This window comes from Gossypium arboreum, chromosome 3 (genome assembly GCF_025698485.1).
Source record: "Gossypium arboreum isolate Shixiya-1 chromosome 3, ASM2569848v2, whole genome shotgun sequence".
NCBI classification, from domain to species: domain Eukaryota; kingdom Viridiplantae; phylum Streptophyta; class Magnoliopsida; order Malvales; family Malvaceae; genus Gossypium; species Gossypium arboreum.
This window is the reverse complement of record NC_069072.1, coordinates 1,073,357-1,092,742: the sequence shown is the minus strand read 5'-3', so window position 1 is coordinate 1,092,742 and position 19,386 is coordinate 1,073,357. Positions and strand designations below refer to the sequence as shown.

General features: G+C 32.3%; 4 protein-coding genes across 4 annotated transcripts; 3 read left to right on the top strand and 1 right to left on the bottom strand.

The window, feature by feature from the left end:
* Nucleotides 1-2,259: 2,259 nt before the first annotated feature.
* On the bottom strand, nucleotides 2,260-4,761 carry LOC108474946 (translocase of chloroplast 120, chloroplastic-like). Its single transcript, XM_017776974.2, is given in 4 exon segments — nucleotides 2,260-3,245; nucleotides 3,302-3,544; nucleotides 3,546-4,176; nucleotides 4,179-4,761. Coding segments are annotated over 4 exon segments (2,256 nt in total). The 5' UTR covers nucleotides 4,648-4,761; the 3' UTR covers nucleotides 2,260-2,332.
* A 957-nt stretch (nucleotides 4,762-5,718) lies between these two features.
* Nucleotides 5,719-7,982, top strand: LOC108474815 (pentatricopeptide repeat-containing protein At2g21090). The gene has a single exon (XM_017776837.2). It carries the CDS (start codon nucleotides 5,942-5,944, stop codon nucleotides 7,748-7,750), a length of 1,809 nt encoding a protein of 602 aa, XP_017632326.1. The 5' UTR covers nucleotides 5,719-5,941; the 3' UTR covers nucleotides 7,751-7,982.
* A 2,622-nt stretch (nucleotides 7,983-10,604) lies between these two features.
* Nucleotides 10,605-11,918, top strand: LOC108474847 (uncharacterized). Its single transcript, XM_017776876.2, has one exon. It carries the CDS (start codon nucleotides 10,806-10,808, stop codon nucleotides 11,760-11,762), a length of 957 nt encoding a protein of 318 aa, XP_017632365.1. The 5' UTR covers nucleotides 10,605-10,805; the 3' UTR covers nucleotides 11,763-11,918.
* A 5,191-nt stretch (nucleotides 11,919-17,109) lies between these two features.
* On the top strand, nucleotides 17,110-17,714 carry LOC108475659 (chaperone protein dnaJ 11, chloroplastic-like). The gene has a single exon (XM_017777645.2). The coding sequence runs from the start codon at nucleotides 17,207-17,209 to the stop codon at nucleotides 17,537-17,539; it is 333 nt and encodes a 110-aa protein (XP_017633134.1). The 5' UTR covers nucleotides 17,110-17,206; the 3' UTR covers nucleotides 17,540-17,714.
* Nucleotides 17,715-19,386: the final 1,672 nt, after the last annotated feature.

Genomic DNA, 19,386 nt, shown 5'->3' with positions numbered 1-19,386 from the left:
GGAAAATTGGGCAAACATAAGAATTTGAATGATTGATTTTTTTGCATATATATAAATTGTTGAATTTACGTATTAATTGCTGATTATTAGGTTAGCTTTTTAATAAAAAGTTTTAATCGTGTTTATCAAATTACATTAACTTCTTGATTTTTATAAAGCATGAGGACTAATTTCTGTTAAATTAAGATAAAGGGATTGATTTCTCAATTTTCATAAAGCATGCGGATTACATAATTAATTAGATAATTAAAATTAATAATATGTTCAAATTTATAACACCGTTAATTATTACAATTCAAGTGATAACATGAGTTTTGTTTTGTTTTAAACAACCTTAAGTATTCGATTAACGTGTAAATTTATTAGTGATTAAACGTAATTGATTGGATTTTCATATAACTCTATATAATCGGATGACAGTAAAAAAAAAATCACATCATCACTTTAATGGCATAAGTTAATAGTGTTATCAATTTGGACCTACAGATAATATTTTAGTAAAAATGGGACTAAATAGTGTTAAATTAAAGTAGAAAGACCTAATTGGACAACCTAATTATGGACTTTTGTATCAAATATGGGTAAACTACAAAAATAGTCACTTTTGTTTATCTCAAATTATATTTTAGTCACTTATGTTTGAAATGTTATGTTCTAGTCACGTTATCGTTTTGTTACAAATGATCACTCTACCGTTGAACTCCATTACTTCCCTAATAGCGGTCCTACGCGGCAGTCCAAATAGGTTTTAAATGCCAACTTGAATGTCCTACGTGACAGTCTAAATTAAATTTATTTAATTAAAAACCTATTTTCATTCCAACAACTAGATATCCTAGTTGACATTTAAAACCCATTTAGACTGTCATGTAGGACTACTATTAGGAAAGTAACGGAGTTTAACGATAGAGTGATCACTTCGTAACAAAACGATAACGTAAGTGACTAAAACGTAACATTTCAAACATAAGTAACTAAAATGTAATCTGAGGCAAATAAAAATGACTATTTTATAGTTTACCCATCAAACATATATATATATATAAACATTTATTATATTTCATAATTAGAGACAAGACATGTTTTGTTTTATTATATTTCATAATTAGAGACAATATTATCACTCCTTTTCTTCCAAATCATAAAAGTATTATTGTCGGATTGTGTTCTGACCTTTTTTTTTTTTATTAACCTTCAATTCTTATATATTTATTCGATTTGATGTTTTTATCGGCGTCATATAATTTCATTTTATGTTTCATATAAAATTAAATTAATTTAAAAATTTAAAATTTAAAAAAATTATAGATTCTAAAATTTATAAAAGAGCTCCTCGTAATTTTGAAAATTATAAATTTTATTTAGGGTTTTGAAATTTTTAGCGATGTGATATAAAAATCATAATAAGATTAATAAAGTCAGTTAATAATGAAAGGTTAAGAATCAATTTGCTTTAAAAAAGATCAAATTAGATGAAAGTATAAAAGTTAAGGATTAAATTTATTATTATGCATTATGTGTACACATCAAAATAAGCATCTAATGACGTAGTTTAACGGATAAATTATTTTGCTCGTTCATCTAATATAAAAAATTTAATACGTTTATTTCTTCAATAAAGGGATTAAAATGTAATTTAAAATATAATAAAAGGACTGCTACAGTACTTTTATCCCTCAAAAGACTAAATTATGATAACTTTCCAAGAAACTCTCCGGGAATTAAGAAAAAGTAAAAGCAAAGATTGAGGTTTTGAATTTGGTAATTTTTTAAATTTCGTTTTTACTTTTTTTGTTACATTAATTTTGAAATTTGATAATTCTTTTTTAAAATTTGGTCCTTTAATTTAAATTCAATGAAAGTATAATGACTTAACATTTTAAGATTTTATCACATGATCACTTGAAAATTTTAAAATACAAAAATTCAAATGATGATGTGTCATAATCACAACGTGCCCCATAATCATACCTTAATGAAATCTAAATTAGGAAAAATTTACAAGTTTCGGGATTAATATAAACAAAAAAAAAGGTTTAGGATGAATGTGAAATAGTTTTCAAGTTTAGAGGTTAAATATTGCTTCACATCATTAAAAAATGCATATAGTTTCACCTTTAAATTTAAACTGACATTGTTAGAAAGGATAGCCGTGAACCTTGAACATTGGACATTAACCACAAAATGGACATTAAGGATAAAAAATGCACATAGTTTCACTTGAATTTTGAAATTTGAAAATTAGAGGGACTAAATTCCTAAAAATAATAGTATAGGACTAAATTCCAAATCTTCAAAAATTACAAGGACTTATGACAAATTTTAACCATTTTTATAATGGTCCATACAACATTCGTTGGGGATAACCGATTAGCTTTTTCATCAATGGAAACAAAGCAACCAAAGCTAGCTGAATCTGTTCCGAGCTGCTTATTCGTATACTCACTTGTCCGGTGCCTCGATTATTCAGATCGGCCTGAGCTATTACGTTCGTAGACCGTCCGATCCGAACATGTGACTGTACATTGCATCTAATGACATGATCACCATGCCAATCCATTATAGATACCCCAAGTGTAGACAATGAGTTATTTAGAAGGTAATCTTTATCCTTCCATTGTGCTTCTAAGCTGCCACCGTATGCGATATCGCCGTGAGCAGTCATAGCACCCCCGGTCATTACGACACAGAACCGTTTATTCACGATCATTTTGTCTTCGACTTTCAATCCGGCTGCTAACACGTCGTCTAAGAGTGTAATTGAGAGTCCAGTTATTGCCTTGTTGTTGAAGAAATTAATAAACCTTGTCTCGCCGCATAATGTGCAGTAAATGTCGTTTCCAACCGTTTGCATATCGAAGGCTAATGAAGTTGCTTTACCGGAACCGTGCTTTAATGAACTGGCTAGTTCGGTTTGGATGTTGGTGTCCTTTTTGTCTTTCGTGATTTGTCCGGAAAATGAAACGGGGTATTTGTGTTTCACCATGAATGATCTTTCGACGTTGATACCTTCGTAACCAACATCATGGTCCCAACCCTGAGTGTCTAGAACGGGTCTTACGAGCCATGGGTTGGTGGAGTCAAGGTAACGATATCGATGAGTCGGATTATCGGAAGTGAAAGATGCAGGTAATGGTAAATCTGGCATGGGAACCGGAACTGAAGACGCACCGGTACTTCCTTCTGTGTTTTCATCACTCAGCATATAGTTGGCTTCATCGGCAGTTTTTTTCATCGTTTTTCGCCTGGTTTTCTCATCTTTAAACTGCTTTTTCATAAAAAACATTTCCCTATATTCTACCTGGTTTTCTCATCTTTAAACTGCTTTTTCATAAAAAACATTTCCCTATATTCTAGCTCATCAGAATATGTTTTCTTTTGAGCTTTAGTAAGCTTTGCTAATTGTGCTTTAGTCAACCGAACGAAAGGCGGTAACTCGTCGTATTCGGATTCATCTTCAGAGTCTAAGGATTCAACCAAGTCATCATCGCAATTGTCCTCGTCCGGCAGCTTAACTTGATGTCCTGATTGAAGCAGACACGAAAGGAGGTGGTCGTGTTCGAGTCTTTCCCGAAGGAGTTTCTTGCAACTTCAAAACCGAGTTTGCTTCGGCTAAGATCTTAGATGCAAAGGAAAGCAACAACAAATGAGGTTTCCAAACTTGACCATTCGGCAACACTCGTTGGCCTGCCCTGTTTGTTCTACAAGCAGAATGATTCTCGGCTAACGAGACTGGGTTCATCAATTGCATATCCCCGGCTGCTTGACGAATAGCCTGCTGGACGACATAAGAACGTTGAGCAACAAACATGTCGTAACTCGACGCATTACCATTCAAGCCATCAGGTGGAGCATAAGCTGCATGAGTCAGAACCACAATTGCATTAAACCATATAGGTGGTCCAAAAGTCTCAGTTACGGTTCGTAATAGAGGCCTATCGTCGTCAATATCCCCAGTTTGCATATCCAACCTATCAATGTACAACACAATATCCGGTGGCGTTTTCTTAACAAAATACTTGACCTCAAGAAGAATTTTCTCATTCCGACGTTGGTCAGACCGTGAAGGCAAAAGCCCTGGTGTGTCAATCACTCGTACCTTAATCCCATGTACCATACCAACCACATCTTGAACCTTCTTCGTACCTATCTGGAACGCATCAGTACCAAACTTAATTCATCGAAAATCGAATTAATAGTAGCACTTTTACCAACTCCCGTTTTCCCGATTATCATAATCGTACAAGAGAAATCAAGTTCTTCATTCCCATCTGCCTCGAGCCGTTCCGCCAAAGTGCTTGCACGATCAAAGCTGAACTCACTAACACGACCTCCGTTTCTACCCCGTAGTTGCTCGGCTAAGTCTAGCCTGTACAAAACTTGTGCAACAACAACATTATGCGGAGTTAGCCTGAGCCTACGTGCAAGCCGCAAGAACTTAACTCTAATCGACTGAAGCTTTTCACCGGTCTCATCGACGCTCTCCTCCTTGGCCTCCCGTTTCACCACCTGCTCTAAAGAATCAGCGAATTCCCTACCTTCATAACTCGAACTCGTCTGAACCGTGGCCACACCTGTGTCGTGTTCCACAACCTTGTTGTCTACCATTAACGAACCATCATCAACCATTCCAACCCCATTTTCCATTTCGCTTCAAAAAACCAACATTTTCACCAAAGAAGCATTTTAACAAACATCTTGATCAAATGTACAAATCACCCAAAACATTAAAAAAAAAAAAAAAACACCCAAGATTGAACCACATGCAAATATTACATACATACACATATGTATATATAGACAAGTTACCTGGTTTTTTTTAATGCTACAAAGAAAAAAAAAATTGGTCCCTGAATTTTTGCATGAAAATGAGAGAGGTGGATCATAACATGAAATTAGGGGGCCAAAGAGAGTACAAGATTTAGGGGACCATTTTGGGCCGTACACTCTGTTCTTGGTTGCAAATAAAAGTTCGGGTAGATGTAATGTAAATGGATAAAAAATGGGAATTTGGAAAAAAATTTCTTATCCGATTAAGTTCGATTGTATAATTTCATATTTATATGTTCTAGTGTTAGATCTATTGTTTTAATTTATAATTTATCTTTTTATTACTCTTAAATTTTAAAATTGGACATAATTTGAAGTAATATCACTAAATTATTAGTAAATTTATGATTTAGTTATTCAAATTCAAAAGTTACAAAATGTTTACTGAATTATTTGAAATTTTATTGGGCTATTAAAATCGTTGTTTTATAGCCTTTTCTATTTGTACTACTTGCACCAATCGAAAGCTTTTCTTCTCCTTCTTTCATATAGTTCAATTTTTTTCATGAAACATATTTAAACGTCACAAATCTGCGAACCAAAATTCAAATAGTTTTTTCTTTGATCCTCGTTATTGACCGTCAAATCAACTTGGACTTAAGATATGTTATTCTACTTATTGATGGTATTGATCAACTGTACAGATTGTTGAATCATTACTTTGAGCTTACTAGATAGATTTTAAAAAAGAAAAAAATTAATAACCCAGTGCGTTAAATAAAAAGTTTCGAATAATTTAATGGCTTGAATAAATTTTTTTGACTAATTTAATAATAATTTCGTAACTTTTTTAAGTGACCAAAATGTGAACTTGTTAATAATTTAATATTAGTTTATTTTAATTTTAAAAATTAATATATTTCAGTAACTTTTTTGAAAATTAATGAACCAAATGGAGGCGGACCGGTTTGTTTTGGGTTTGGTCCGACAACTAGAAAACATGGATCTCCCAATGGACCCAGAGATGCCTCAAATTTGCCCCGTGAAACCAACAGCCACGCCGTTCACCGCGAACCGGCAACGAAATGCCTCGTTGGAGCTAAGCTGACATGAAGAAGAACGAAAAACCCACTTTTTCCCATTTCAAATCCTCACATGGTTTCTCTTCCCAATGCGCTCCCCATTTCGTTCGAATCGCAGATACCCTCGTTGTCTACTGAAACCCTTTCTCAATATCACTTCCCAATCCCGTCTTTCACAAGCAACCAATTCGCTCGAGCTCTTAACAAGAAAGGGTATTCGTTTACCTTTTCAAACTCTTGCTTCTCTCTTACAACAATGCGCCAAAACCAAGTGTCTCAAAGAAGGCAAATTCCTTCACCTTCATTTAAAATTAACCGGATTGAAAAAGCCCGGTACTTTTTTATCCAATCATTTGATCAACATGTATTCTAGTTGCGGCGATTTAATTGGCGCCCGCAAAGTGTTCGATAATATGGGTGTTAGAAATTTGTATTCTTTTAATAATATGTTGTCTGGGTATGCGAAATTAGGCATGGTAAGGCCTGCGAGACAGTTGTTCGATCAAATGCCTGAAAGGGATGTCATTTCGTGGAACACGATGGTTATTGCTTATGCACGAAGTGGGTTTTTTGAGGAAGCGACGAAGTTTTATAAGGAGTTAAGGGGTTTGTGTATTGGGTACAATGAGTTCAGTTTTGCTGGTGTTTTGACTGTTTGTGTTAAGTCTAGAGAATTGCAACTTACTAGGCAGGTTCATAATCAGGTTTTCGTTTCTGGGTTTTTGTCCAATTTGGTGATTTCGAGCTCTGTTGTTGATGCTTATGTGAAATGTGGGATGATGGGGGAGGCTAGGAAGTTGTTTGATGAGATGAAAGTGAGAGATATTATTGTTTGGACGACTTTGGTTTCGGGGTTTGCTCAATGGGGAGATATGGAATCAGCAAATGATTTGTTCGATAAGATGCCTGAGAAAAATCCAGTTTCTTGGACGGCTTTGATTTCGGGTTATGTTAGAAATGGTATGGGGGATACGGCACTTGAATTGTTCACAAGGATGATGGTGTCTCGAGTTAGACCTGATCAGTTTACCTTTAGTAATTGCCTTTGTGCTTGTGCTAGTGTAGCTTCACTTACACATGGTAAACAAATACATGCTTGTTTGATTCGAACTAATTTTATGCCGAACACGATAGTCATCAGTTCTCTCATCGATATGTACTCAAAATGCGGCAGCCTTAAAGTTAGCAAACTGATTTTTTGTCTCACGAGTAATAAGCAAGATCCCGTATTGTGGAACACGATGATTTCCGCATTGGCACAGCATGGACACGGTGAAGAGGCAATGAAAATGTTCAATGACATGGTAAAACAAGGAGTAAAGCCAGATAGGACAACATTTGTTGTTATTATCAACGCGTGTAGCCACTCTGGTCTTGTTGCCGAAGGGCTTAGGTATTTCAAATCCATGTCTTCTGACCATGACATAGCACCTGATCAACAGCATTACGCATGTTTAATCGATCTCTTAGGTCGAGCTGGTCAATTTGACATGTTGATGAACCATCTTGAGAATATGCCATGTAATCCTGATAAACGAGTTTGGAATGCACTACTCGGCGTTTCAAGAATCCATGGAAACATAGAATTGGGGAAAAAAGCAGCTGAGCAACTCATCGAGTTAGAGCCGCAATCTTCAGCAGCATATGTATTGCTCTCGAGTATATACGGCACACTCAGGAAATGGGAATCGGTTGAGAAGGTAAGACACCTTATGAGTAAGAGACAAGTTAGGAAAGAAGTAGCTCTGAGTTGGATAGAACTTGAAAATAAAGTGCATGCTTTCACTGTATCAGATAGTTTGCACCCATTGAAAGAAGCAATATACTTAGCTTTGGACCAGTTAGCTGGTCAAATAGATGAAGATGTTTCATTGCTTGAATTTGAAAATATATGTTAGCCATTTTCATCTTTGCTGGATTCGATTTTTTTTTTTTTTGTTGTATCATTTTTATTTCCCTTCACCCTTCTGGTCTCGGAGGCAATTTTAACTGTGTTTAGTTTCTGTAGAGTTGAATCTTTCAAATTCATATATGATCTTTGAGGTTTTGAGGTTTTGCTCCAATAGTTTCAGACTTCGTTCACTGAATTCATATATTATGCTTACTTGTAGGCACTTTGTTTCCATTCAAGTGTTTTATTGAATAAAAATTGGTGAATTTTGATGTGTTTATCTTTCGTCATGCTTCATTGTCCTATGATGTGTCCATGCATCTGGTTTTTTGGGTAAGAGTACCATGGGGGCTCCTGTACTAAGAAGTCATATTGCATTTTGCCCCCTCTACTAAAAAAAAGGCAAATTAGTCTTTATATGTTAAATCAAAGAGAAAATTGATCATTTCTGTTAAAAATTGACATGGTTGATAGAATAACCAGACAGTGACATATAACGTGCCACTTGTATCTCATGGTGAGGTATAAGGATCAGTTTTTAATTGTAGAAATTAATGGGATTTTTAACAGAATGATTAGTTTGCTCTTAGATCTAACGTATAGGTACTAATGTTCCCAGTTTTTAGTAGAGGGGGCAAAATGCAAGTCGACTCCTAATATAAGGGCCTCCATGATACTTTTGGCTTTTTTTTTTCATTTCTTGCTGTAAATGTGTTTGGCTCATTGTAATGTAAATATGAGTTTAACTGCAGCATTGGCTCTTGAGAACTTGTGTAAGCCTGGTATATTCTGTTGATCTCTTGATTAATTTTAGGGTTAATATATTATTTGGTATCTGAGTTTGGCTTCAGTATTCAATTTGGTACTTAAGTTTGGTTTCAGTGTTTATTTTGGTTTTAGATCAAACGGTATCACGTGGCCAAATGAATGTTTGACACATGCTCTAGTAAAAAAGTAAGTACTTAATTGAGACATAACAAAAAGCTCAGTATTTAATTTGATATTTGAGTTTAGTTTCAATGTTTAATTTAGTACTCAAATCAAATGGCATCATGTACTCTAGTAAAAAATGAATGTTTGACACGTGTTCTAGTAAAAAACATAGTGCTTAGTTGAGACAAAACAAAAAGCTCAATATTCGATTTGGTATTTGAGCTTGGTTTTGATATTCAATTTGTTACTTGAGTTTGGCTTTAGTATTCAATTTAGTACCTAACATTTACTTTGATGTTCTATTTGGTACCAAAACCAAATGGTCTCATCTCTCATGCGGCCAAATGAATTTTTAACATAGAAGTTCTAGTAAAAAAATATAAGTACTAGTTTGGGGCAAAAAGAAAAGCTTAAAGTAAAATTCATGTTACTTAATTAGGAAAAAAAAAATTCAAATATTAAATTGAAAAATTCATTGTAACAAAACCACCAAAATTGAAAATTGGTGATATTTCTATAATCATTGAAGTTTAGCATACAGATCATCTTTGCACATGGTAGGTCCCTGGATATTCATTGATTGTGTGCTCCACATTATTCAAACTAGGCAATATTACCCATTGGGACCCTCTTTCTTTGAAGCTCCAAATGGCTATCCACTTCATTTCATTTTGTTGCTTTCTTTAGGTCCTTTTCACTTAATTGGCTAGTGGTAAAAATCTGTCTTATTGTGGCTAATCATTCATCATAGAAGAGCTGACTCGGATTAAAGCTTAACCTCTGATTAGTAAAAGCATTTATAAGGTCAAATTACGATTTTGATCCTTATATTATACTTAAATTTTGAGATTTAGTCCTTATAGTTTTTTTAAAGTTACAACTATATTAATAATTCCAACCAGTATCCCAAACTTTAGAGAGACCAAATTCGAAATTTGACCCTTTAATATTTTAGTTGCTTTTTACCTTTCCAAAGTGGTTGAACCGAAAACGGGTGATATGGACAAATAAGAAAATTGGATATTTCCATGAGAATTTGCCAAGTGCCTTCCATTTGGGCCCACTTATCACCAATCCTTTTTTAACACGTGGGTTTAGCAAAAAAATTATTAAAAACATTTAGTCCCTAATTTTTTTTATAAATTTTGTCGTCTTGGTCCTAAATTTTTATTTAATTTACATTAGTTTCAAAGGTTAGCAATATTTTTTTTAATTTGACCCTTAAATTTAAATTTTATTAAATTTTGATGACGTGACATTATGTTATGACTTTAGCTGAAAATATTTAAATATTATATAATTTTTTTATTAAAAAAACATTTAGTCCCGCGAGTCTACATTTGATAACTTCTCTCATCTTGGTCATTGAATTTTTCTTTGATTCACATTAGTCCCAAAATTTGGCAATCTTTCTCAATTCGACCTCTAAATTTAAATTCTATTGAAGTATGTTGACGTAACATCTAGAGATTGTGACATGTCATTATTCGAAAATTTTTAATTTTTCTTTATCTCGTTTAGATCTTACATATATTTTTAAAATTTTATATAATGATGTAACAATCTCATACTTTAATGGAATTCAAGTTTAGAAATTATATTGAAAAAATTTATTAAATTCCAAAACTAATATGAATAAAAAATTTTAAGGACTAAATTGAAAAAATCGCCAAATTCATTAATCCTTTTATCATATTTTGCAAAAAAAAGTCAAAACAGAGACTAAAATTATAAAAAAAAAAAATCCAACCAAAAAATTATACATTGTTGTTGGAAAACCACACATTTGTAAGCATCTTACAGGCATAATCCATTAAAAATTGATCAAAAATCTCCATCAATTATGCAAATTGAAAACTCAAAGCCAACCCTACCAAACCCCAAAGACAGCTTTTTCTATTTTTCTTTAAAAACCAAACATTTACAGCAAATTTTATTTTATTTTTACTTAGAAACGTTGAAAAAAAAAAGCTGTCGGTTTTTTTATTATTATTATCTAAAATACAAACACTATTATGAGTATCACACTCTGTGTGTTCGTTACAATGCTATATATTCAACCCCATAAAAATTAAAACTTTAACTTAAAACAGTTTCAAAAAAAAAAAGTGAGTTTTTTCATCAAAAAAATGGGTTCTTTGTTCTCAAAACAAGTTGAAAGGCGTAAGAATATCAAGGCTGAAAAGAAAACCCTTTGTGATCTCAATGAAAACTGCGGTGAAACGTATCCCGGAAGTGATTACCGGCCGGCGGATAGGAAGAATTGGATGGCCGGACTTGGGGTTGATAAAGTTCATATAAACAAGATTGTATGGCCGGGAACTCATGATTCGGCGACGAACAAGATCGGTATTCCGTTTATTACTCGTCCTTTTGCACAGTGTCAATCGTTATCGGTGCACCAACAACTCGTTAAAGGTACTCGGGTTTTGGACATTCGGGTCAACGAGAACCGTCGTGTGTGTCATGGGATTTTAACGACGTACGGTATCGATGTTGTTATCGGCGATATCAAGAAGTTCTTGTCGGAAACACAGTCGGAGGTGATAATACTAGAGATTCGTACGGAGTTCGGTCATCAGGACCCGCCGGAGTTCGAGAAGTACTTAGAAGAACAACTCGGTGAGTACCTTATTCATCAAGACGAACATGTGTTTGGAAAAACGATTGCTGAACTATTACCGAAGAGAATTATTTGTGTGTGGAAACCGAACAAATCTCCACGTCCTCAATCTGGGTCTCCGTTTTGGAACGCGGGTCATTTGAAAGATAATTGGATCGATACGGACTTGCCGTCGACGAAGTTCGATAGCAACTTGAAGCATTTGTCGGAACAAGCACCGGCTTCGTCGAGAAAATTCTTTTATAGAGTGGAGAATACGGTGACTCCACAACCGGATAACCCTATTGTGTGTGTTAAACCGGTGACGAATCGGATTCATGGGTATGCGAGGTTGTTCATCGCGCAATGCTTTACAAAGGGTTGTGCTGATCGGTTGCAGATCTTTTCGACAGATTTTATCGATGAGGATTTCGTCGATGCTTGTGTCGGACTTACCCAAGCTAGGGTTGAAGGGGCTTGTTGATGAAAGTGAGGATATTGTTTTGTGTGGTGAAAATTATTTGGTGGTTTTTTTTTGTAAAATAATTTCTTCATCCATGGAAATTGGGTTGTTCAGTTTATTTTGTTTGTAATGTTGTACCATATGATTTGTATAATAGACACTGTTGTTTAATTGTAATGTTTCATGTTATCAGTTTTTCAATCCTATTAAAAATTAAAAAAAAGTTGATTTATCCAATTTTTTAACTAGTTCAACTGATTCGTATTAACTCTCAATCCAATCAATTTAACACCATTTTCTAAATCGATACTCCAACCGGTTCCCAATTTAATTATTTCAGTTTCATTTGAACATCATCGCTTATTTGAGTTTAAATCGGTTACGAGGTTATTGCATGCCTTACTCATATTTATCGGCCAAGTGATACGAAAAGAAAATAGTATTGTTGAGTAATTTTGTCTCGTATCGTATCAATGGGAGCCTTCAGGTATTTATACTGTTGTAGCTCGCAACCTGGCTCCACTGTTTTGTCTTAACTCCATCGTTCCTATGACTGACATTATGTGCGGGTTTCAGGCCTACTGGATACGTGTTTCTCCCTAAGTCGCCTGTAGTGTATGCGATCCTCTTTATTCTTGGGATTGACATTCTGAGCAGGCTTTAGGTCTAGTAAACACGTGTTTCATTTTGAGTCACCTACAAATGACGTGATCCTCACTTGGCGATTTGCGTGAGCTGGACCCACGAGTTAGATCATCGAACTCCTCTATTGTCCTCTCGTGGTTCGCCTCTCATTCGATCGTTCAGTGGGACCTATCCAAGTCACGGGTGGCAAACCTGAATATTAGCTAAGGCTCGGGTTGACTATTACTGATGTATAACAAGTATACAAAGAATTTTACTTTTTATTTAAACATCTGGTTTAGCTTAACTTTGAATTTAGTTGAAATAACTTACCATGATTCTTAACAAATGAAAAGTTAAATTCAAAAGGAATACCCTAAAAAGTTATATATATATATATATATATATATATATGACACCCTAGAAAGTGATATATACCCATTAGAATAAATTTGGATCAGAAAAGATAAAAGCAATCCAATGGAAAAGGAGGAGATGTAGATAGGGGGCATGAGGCTTTATTCCATTAAAAATGGTAAATTTTTCATTTAAAACTTTCAAATTTGATTAACTTAAAAATTAATACAATGATATAATTATACTTAAACCCCTTTAAAATTTATAATTCATTTCTAATCCCTTTAAAAGCAATTTTTTACTTTCATATCCACATCCATCTTCTATACGAGTTATTACCATATTTTAGCTTCTTTCCATTAACCCTATATTTTTAGGGGTTAATTACACTAAATGTCTCCTGGTTATTGTTCAGATTTTGGATTTGGTCCCCTAGCTTTAAAATGTTTTACCTTTATCAGTCTAACCGTTATTTTAATCATTAAATGTAAGTTTAGATTTAAATAAAGAATTGCCAAAATATATAGATAAATTTGTCAATATGTTTGTGCCTATCGTATAAATAATTCTAATATGACTTGTTAAAAAAAATAATATCGACCAATTTCTTTTTCTTTTTACATTACATGTTAGGTATAAGAAAATCATGTGGTAGGTATATATACAATTACAATTTGACTCCCGTATTTTAAATACGATTTAAATTAAATTTGAGATATTTTTTGGTGAAAAACAAAATTATAATCAATTAAACTAAATCATTGGGACATCCTGTAAACAACTTTTAATTATTTTTCTCTGTCAAAAGCTATTTTAGCCATTCGACCGGCTTTTCTATTTTCTTTTCTTGGGATATAGTGTAATAGCCAACATTATACCGTCTTCAAGTGCTCACGAACTTGCTTGATTAATGCCGAGCTAGAGGGCTTTGAATTGAATTCCTTCAAACCTTCAATGACTTTCAAACTATCCTCCTGTGGCAATACTTTGTCATGTTGCCTTCCTTGTGGTAATGACAAACCATCTAAAATCACACATAGTTCTGCCTCAAATATAGAACATGTCCCCAATATTCGATTAAAACCCACTATCCATTCCCCCAGTTCATTCCTTAAGACTCCCCTGCAGCGGCATATCCCGATTCTACCTTAACCGACTGGTTATACCCCCCAAACCCTTGATAATTTCTTCTGCACTTCATGGGGCTCCAAACACAAAGTTAATAAAAAAATTGATGGAATGATCTAATTACTACGATGTCAATATATTTAAATTTTTAATCAGAATATTATAAAATTTAAAGATCAAGTTTAATAAGATGCAATTAGTCACTTAATTACCACTCAAAATTATCGTCATGAATTCTGAATTCAATATAAGTGGTTCAATTGTCTGTTTTTGACTTTTTTTTTTTTTTTTTTATCGGTTTCGAACAATTTACAATTACATGAATTCAATCCCTTTCTCTAGATTAAAATATATTAATTTATCCGACCAATCAATCAAATTTAATTCCAACATTTGTGATAAAAACTATTACAGGTGGGGACTGTTCCTGGATGTTTGAGTGAGTAGCACATGGCGACAATATTGTATTGGTTGATAAATATTCTTTTTCAATGATCTGGCTTTTTGGATTACAAGTAATTCAAGATAAATACAAAGAACAAATAAAATAAAAATAACAATATGATATTGACAAATGAGATAGTTGCTCACAAAAAGGAAATTACAAAATAAAATAAAATAATTATGTGGTTGGCATAATTACTGGATAACTCTAAATCTGTTCATAAATCAGGTCAGATTGGATTTAAGTCAAATTTTATCAAAATTTTAGGTTTGAGTTCGGTCCATAAAATGAACCTACAAAACATTAAAATTCAAACCTAACTTAACCACTCAATTTAATTTTTTTTATATAAAAAGGCTTTATTACAAATTTTAATTGTAAATTTAAATTACTAAGAGTAACATTTTAATCAAGAAAAATAATAATTGTCATAAAAAGAAATGTGCTAAAAAATATGCACTTAGCCCAAAATCAAACTTTATCCAAATGAAGGGTAATTCCATGGGCCTTGAGGCCTACTTCAAACATAAATAAAACACATTTGGACTTGAGTGATCAAAATCGAGTTAAATAAAATGACATATATCCGAATGAAATTCATTGTTTACATATTTTCACTATAGGTAATCAGAGTTCAGTTCTCGAGGTGTTTATGAGTCAAGTCCAGTTGAGTTCAGGTATGATATTGATATAATTTATCCTAAGCTCGTTCAGGTTCGAAATATGGAATTCAAATTTTATCCTAAGCCTATCTACGTTTATAAATAGATAACTCAACCCCAATTTAAGTCCGCTCATATTATTTCTAAAAAAAATTTAAAATATATTTATATTATTTTAAATTCAATATTTAATAAGTTTATATATTTTATTTATTAAAATTGTATATATAATAATCTTAACATTTTTTAAGTGTTATAAATTGCATAATGTATAAAACTAACATGATATAAAACATTTCAAACTTTAAAAACAATGGACCTGATCGAGCTTATGCATTGAATATTCAAGCTCGAGCTCAGTCCATATTTTGGACAAGTCTAATTTTTTTTTTTTTCAAATCCATTTTTCCAAACTCAATATTTTTATCTAAACCTTTATAAAATACTTCTAAATTTAAACGAATAATCCGACTCATCCATGTGCCTAATTTTTAAATTAGACATGGGATAACATGGCATGATGATTGGGGGGACTTGGATGCGATGCAAGACCTAACATAAAAAGACAAAAACCATACAGTTATAGATGAATAAGGTCACTCGATACATTCTCTTTATCATCATCATAGGGTTAATTTTGCAATTGGCCTCTAAATTTTTCATCCAATGTGCAATATCATACCAGTACAAGTAAAATATTTAATTTGATACATATATTGTGCTGCCACGTGTCCATGTACCCCAAGGTTTTAATTTGTAATTTGTGACAATGACGAATAATGATAGCCACGTACAGAGGTGAAGCCAAAAAAAAAAAAAATTGGGGTCAAAATTAAATTTTAAATTTTATTATAGTAAAAATGTAATTAAATAGTCTATTTTTTTATAATTTTAAAGGATTAAATCAAATTTTATCAATTTTAGGGAGGCCAAAGTGTAATTTAACCTTTATTAATTTAAATTTAAAAAAAAATTAAAGGACCTAAATAAAAAAATTTATTTTAGGAGGGTCGAGGCCCTACCAACTCCCAGCAACGTATATTCATATAATTTTTGTTGTTTGAATACAGTTTTATCTGGGTGAAAATTTTTGAATTATTTTATTTTTTTTATTTTTAAGCATTAAACAAAATTTTAAAATACTTTAAAAAATTAAAATTGTTGAGGGGAGTCGACTTTTTCAGGAGAAGTCTTCAAATTATCTCCTTGTAACAATACTTTTGATTGTTAAGGGTCTAGGTAGACTTGTGAGTCGAGCCACCCGACTTGGCCTGAAAAATGAGTTTGGACAAAAAAATAAGGCTTAAATAGGTCAAGCCTCGTGTAAGCTTTTTTGGTCCGGCCCGAATTTGTAAAAAAAATATTATTGCTGTTTTTTTTACTATTTTGCCACTGTCTTGCTATTATATTATTACTAATTTGTTGTTATTGTTTGAAAATATAATTTTTAATTTTTTTTCCATTTGTTGGTGGAAAATATTTATTATAATATTTTTAGTGTATTTGATGTATTATTTTTTTAAATTTATTTTTATATAAAAACTTTTAATACGTGTAGGCCAGGCATGGCTTAGGTTTTAACAATTTTTATCTATATCGAACTTGGACAAAATTTTAAGCTCATTTTTCAAACCCGAACCTAAATAACGGACCTCATTCTTCGAGTAAAAATTATAAGCAAAACCCAAAAGTAATCAGTTGGTGATTAGGTGAATTAAATAATGTTAAAGCTTTAGAGTACATGGATAAACAACAACACAAATTTCTATAGATACCATATTGCATATTTGGTTAAAGTTGAGGGATTACCCGTGACATTAACCCCTCATAATAATTTCAAAAACCAAAGAACATTATCAACCCAAACTGTAGATTTCCCTAACAGTCCTTACTGATTTTACTATGAAAAAGAAGGTATGAATAATTGAATATAAACATTGAGCAGAGAACAGGTCCTAAAATAAGAAATTTTTCTTTAAACATGTCCTTCAATTTTATTTACTCCATTAAAACTTGATAGAATCCTATGCTGTTGTTTTTCCAGCCCTATCCACAATGACAGTACAAGCCTATCCACAGTGAACAGTGAGCTGACTCAGCTAATAGACAAGAACTCAATTGGATAAGGATCTATTAAAACACAATCATGTTCGTGCATATGGTTGTACATTTGGTTCCCCCCGCGCCACTTATAAATCTCTTACATCTTCATCTCCTTCTTTGTTACCTTAAAACCCTTTTATTTATCAATGGCTTCATCTGTATCATTGTACGAGGTTCTTGGTGTACCAGTGAGTGCAAACGGTAATGAAATCAAGGCAGCTTATAGAAGACTTGCGAGGACGTGGCACCCTGATGTTGTGTCTGTAAATCAGAAAGAAATGTCTGCTGATCGGTTCATGAGAATCCATGCAGCGTATTCCACGTTGTCGGATCCTAATCAACGTGCGGATTATGATAGGAATCTTAGACGGTGGAACCGTCCCTTTACGACTATGGAAGCAACTGCGACGGCGGTGGGTTCCTATGGGTTTTCTAGTTATGGTGGTAATAGGAATTGGGAGACCGATCAGTGCTGGTAGTTAATTATAAGTATTTTTTTTAATTATTAATGTATTTTTCATGTTCGTGGTCCATGAAAATCAATCTTTTTAGAATTTATATTTATCTCTATCTTACTTTTATTCTTAAAAATGTAATACATTTTATCATTGTACCTAACATAATCATAATTAGTGTCGTATATCATTGTGACAAGTCCCATGGTCTTTATTGTAAATCAATGTCGCAGTCAGGGCGAATCCAAGGAGCTAGCAGGCTCAGCCCCTCTAAAATGAGAATTTTATCATTTAAATCCTTTAAAATTTTAAAATTCTAAATTAATAAAGATAAATTTACACTTTGGCTCCTTAAAAATAATAATATTTTGATTTAATCATTTAAAAATTATATTTTACTATCGTAAAAATTACAATTTAATTTCACCCTTAAAAAATTTCTGATTTCACCACTTATTGCATCTAAAACAAATGAATTTTCTTTTTAGATTTAATTTACGATTCAATTTTAAAATTTATTTATTTATTTTTTCTTTTAATGTTTCAATATTTTTATCTCTACCTAAAATATGATAAAGTTATGTTTTAACCCTTCTTTTAATGTCAAAAGAAAGCGTTGAGATATCCTAGCCAATAAAGATGCGTCACTTAACACATTGTGACCAATAAAAAGTTCCACATGGAATTCCTTTATAAAATATATTATTTTTCTTTGATAATATATATATATATCATAAAAATGAAAATAAAATATAAAAATCAGAAAAAAATATTTCGAAAATCTTTTAAACACTATAAATCAGATTAATTTATTAATTTTCAATTTTTCGAATTTTTATCAACTTGGTGGGTTCAAAAATATCTGGGCTTTTTAGGTCCAAATGTTCATATTTAGAGCCTAAGGGCCTAAGGACCTAAGGCCTAAGCTTTTAACTAAACTATTTTGTGAGACTGAGTTTGGCTGGTTATTAATATAAGAAAACATAATTAGGCTCATGATTAAAGTGATATAGATATATTAAAGGATAATTATTTAATTTCATTTATGGGTTGAAAAATATCACTTATATTTAATTTAAATTAAAAATATTTTAATGATCTAAGAATTTATCGATATAATTATATTTATCGTGTATGTAAATTTTGAATAGACTTGATATATCTATTATATCGACTTAAAATATTGTATATATTATTATTTATTGAATAGTTCAAAGCTTTTTTTTATAAAATAAATAGTTAGAAATTTTAAATTCACCTCAAATTTGATTGGAATGATTTATACGAAGGGAATATGAGATATGACGGTTGGATCGTTAAAATATTAATCGTACAAAAATACATGGAAGGGTGTTAAACTACTTTAGATTTATATTGGTGTAAGTGGATCTCTTCTCAATTATAATTAGGGGCGAGCGTTTGATTGAATCCAGTCAAATTGGGTGGAAACTTTCGAGCTAGTCGAGTTGACAAGTATTATTTTATCATCTTAACTCGATTAAAATTTTATTACAACATAACTAATTCTATTTTTTTAAAAGTAATTAATTCCATATTGGAGCACACGTAAATTTGAAACCATATATATATATATATTATTTTTTGGTAAAAAAAGAAACATAACAAAGTTAAATTACAAGGAAGAATCGAGAGGTGCAAAAAATATCTCTTTATCTGACTTCAGAAAATCTAACACTTCATCTAAGAGAGACTCAAACAGGTGTAAATCCTCCTCTCTTTCAAAAGCCAATTTAGCAAGGTAATCTACACAGAAGTTATCCTCCCTGGGAATATGTCTTTAAATTCATTGGCTTTCTTGGGACAAAATCTGGTGTATTCTTCTAATTAGAGCAGAGGTTGAGCTCTTCGAG

Excerpts from the sequence above, each read along its gene's own strand:
- LOC108474815 (XM_017776837.2), top strand. The coding sequence starts at position 5,942 with ATGCGCTCCCCATTTCGTTCGAATCGCAGATACCCTCGTTGTCTACTG.
- LOC108475659 (XM_017777645.2), top strand. The coding sequence starts at position 17,207 with ATGGCTTCATCTGTATCATTGTACGAGGTTCTTGGTGTACCAGTGAGT.
- LOC108474847 (XM_017776876.2), top strand. The coding sequence starts at position 10,806 with ATGGGTTCTTTGTTCTCAAAACAAGTTGAAAGGCGTAAGAATATCAAG.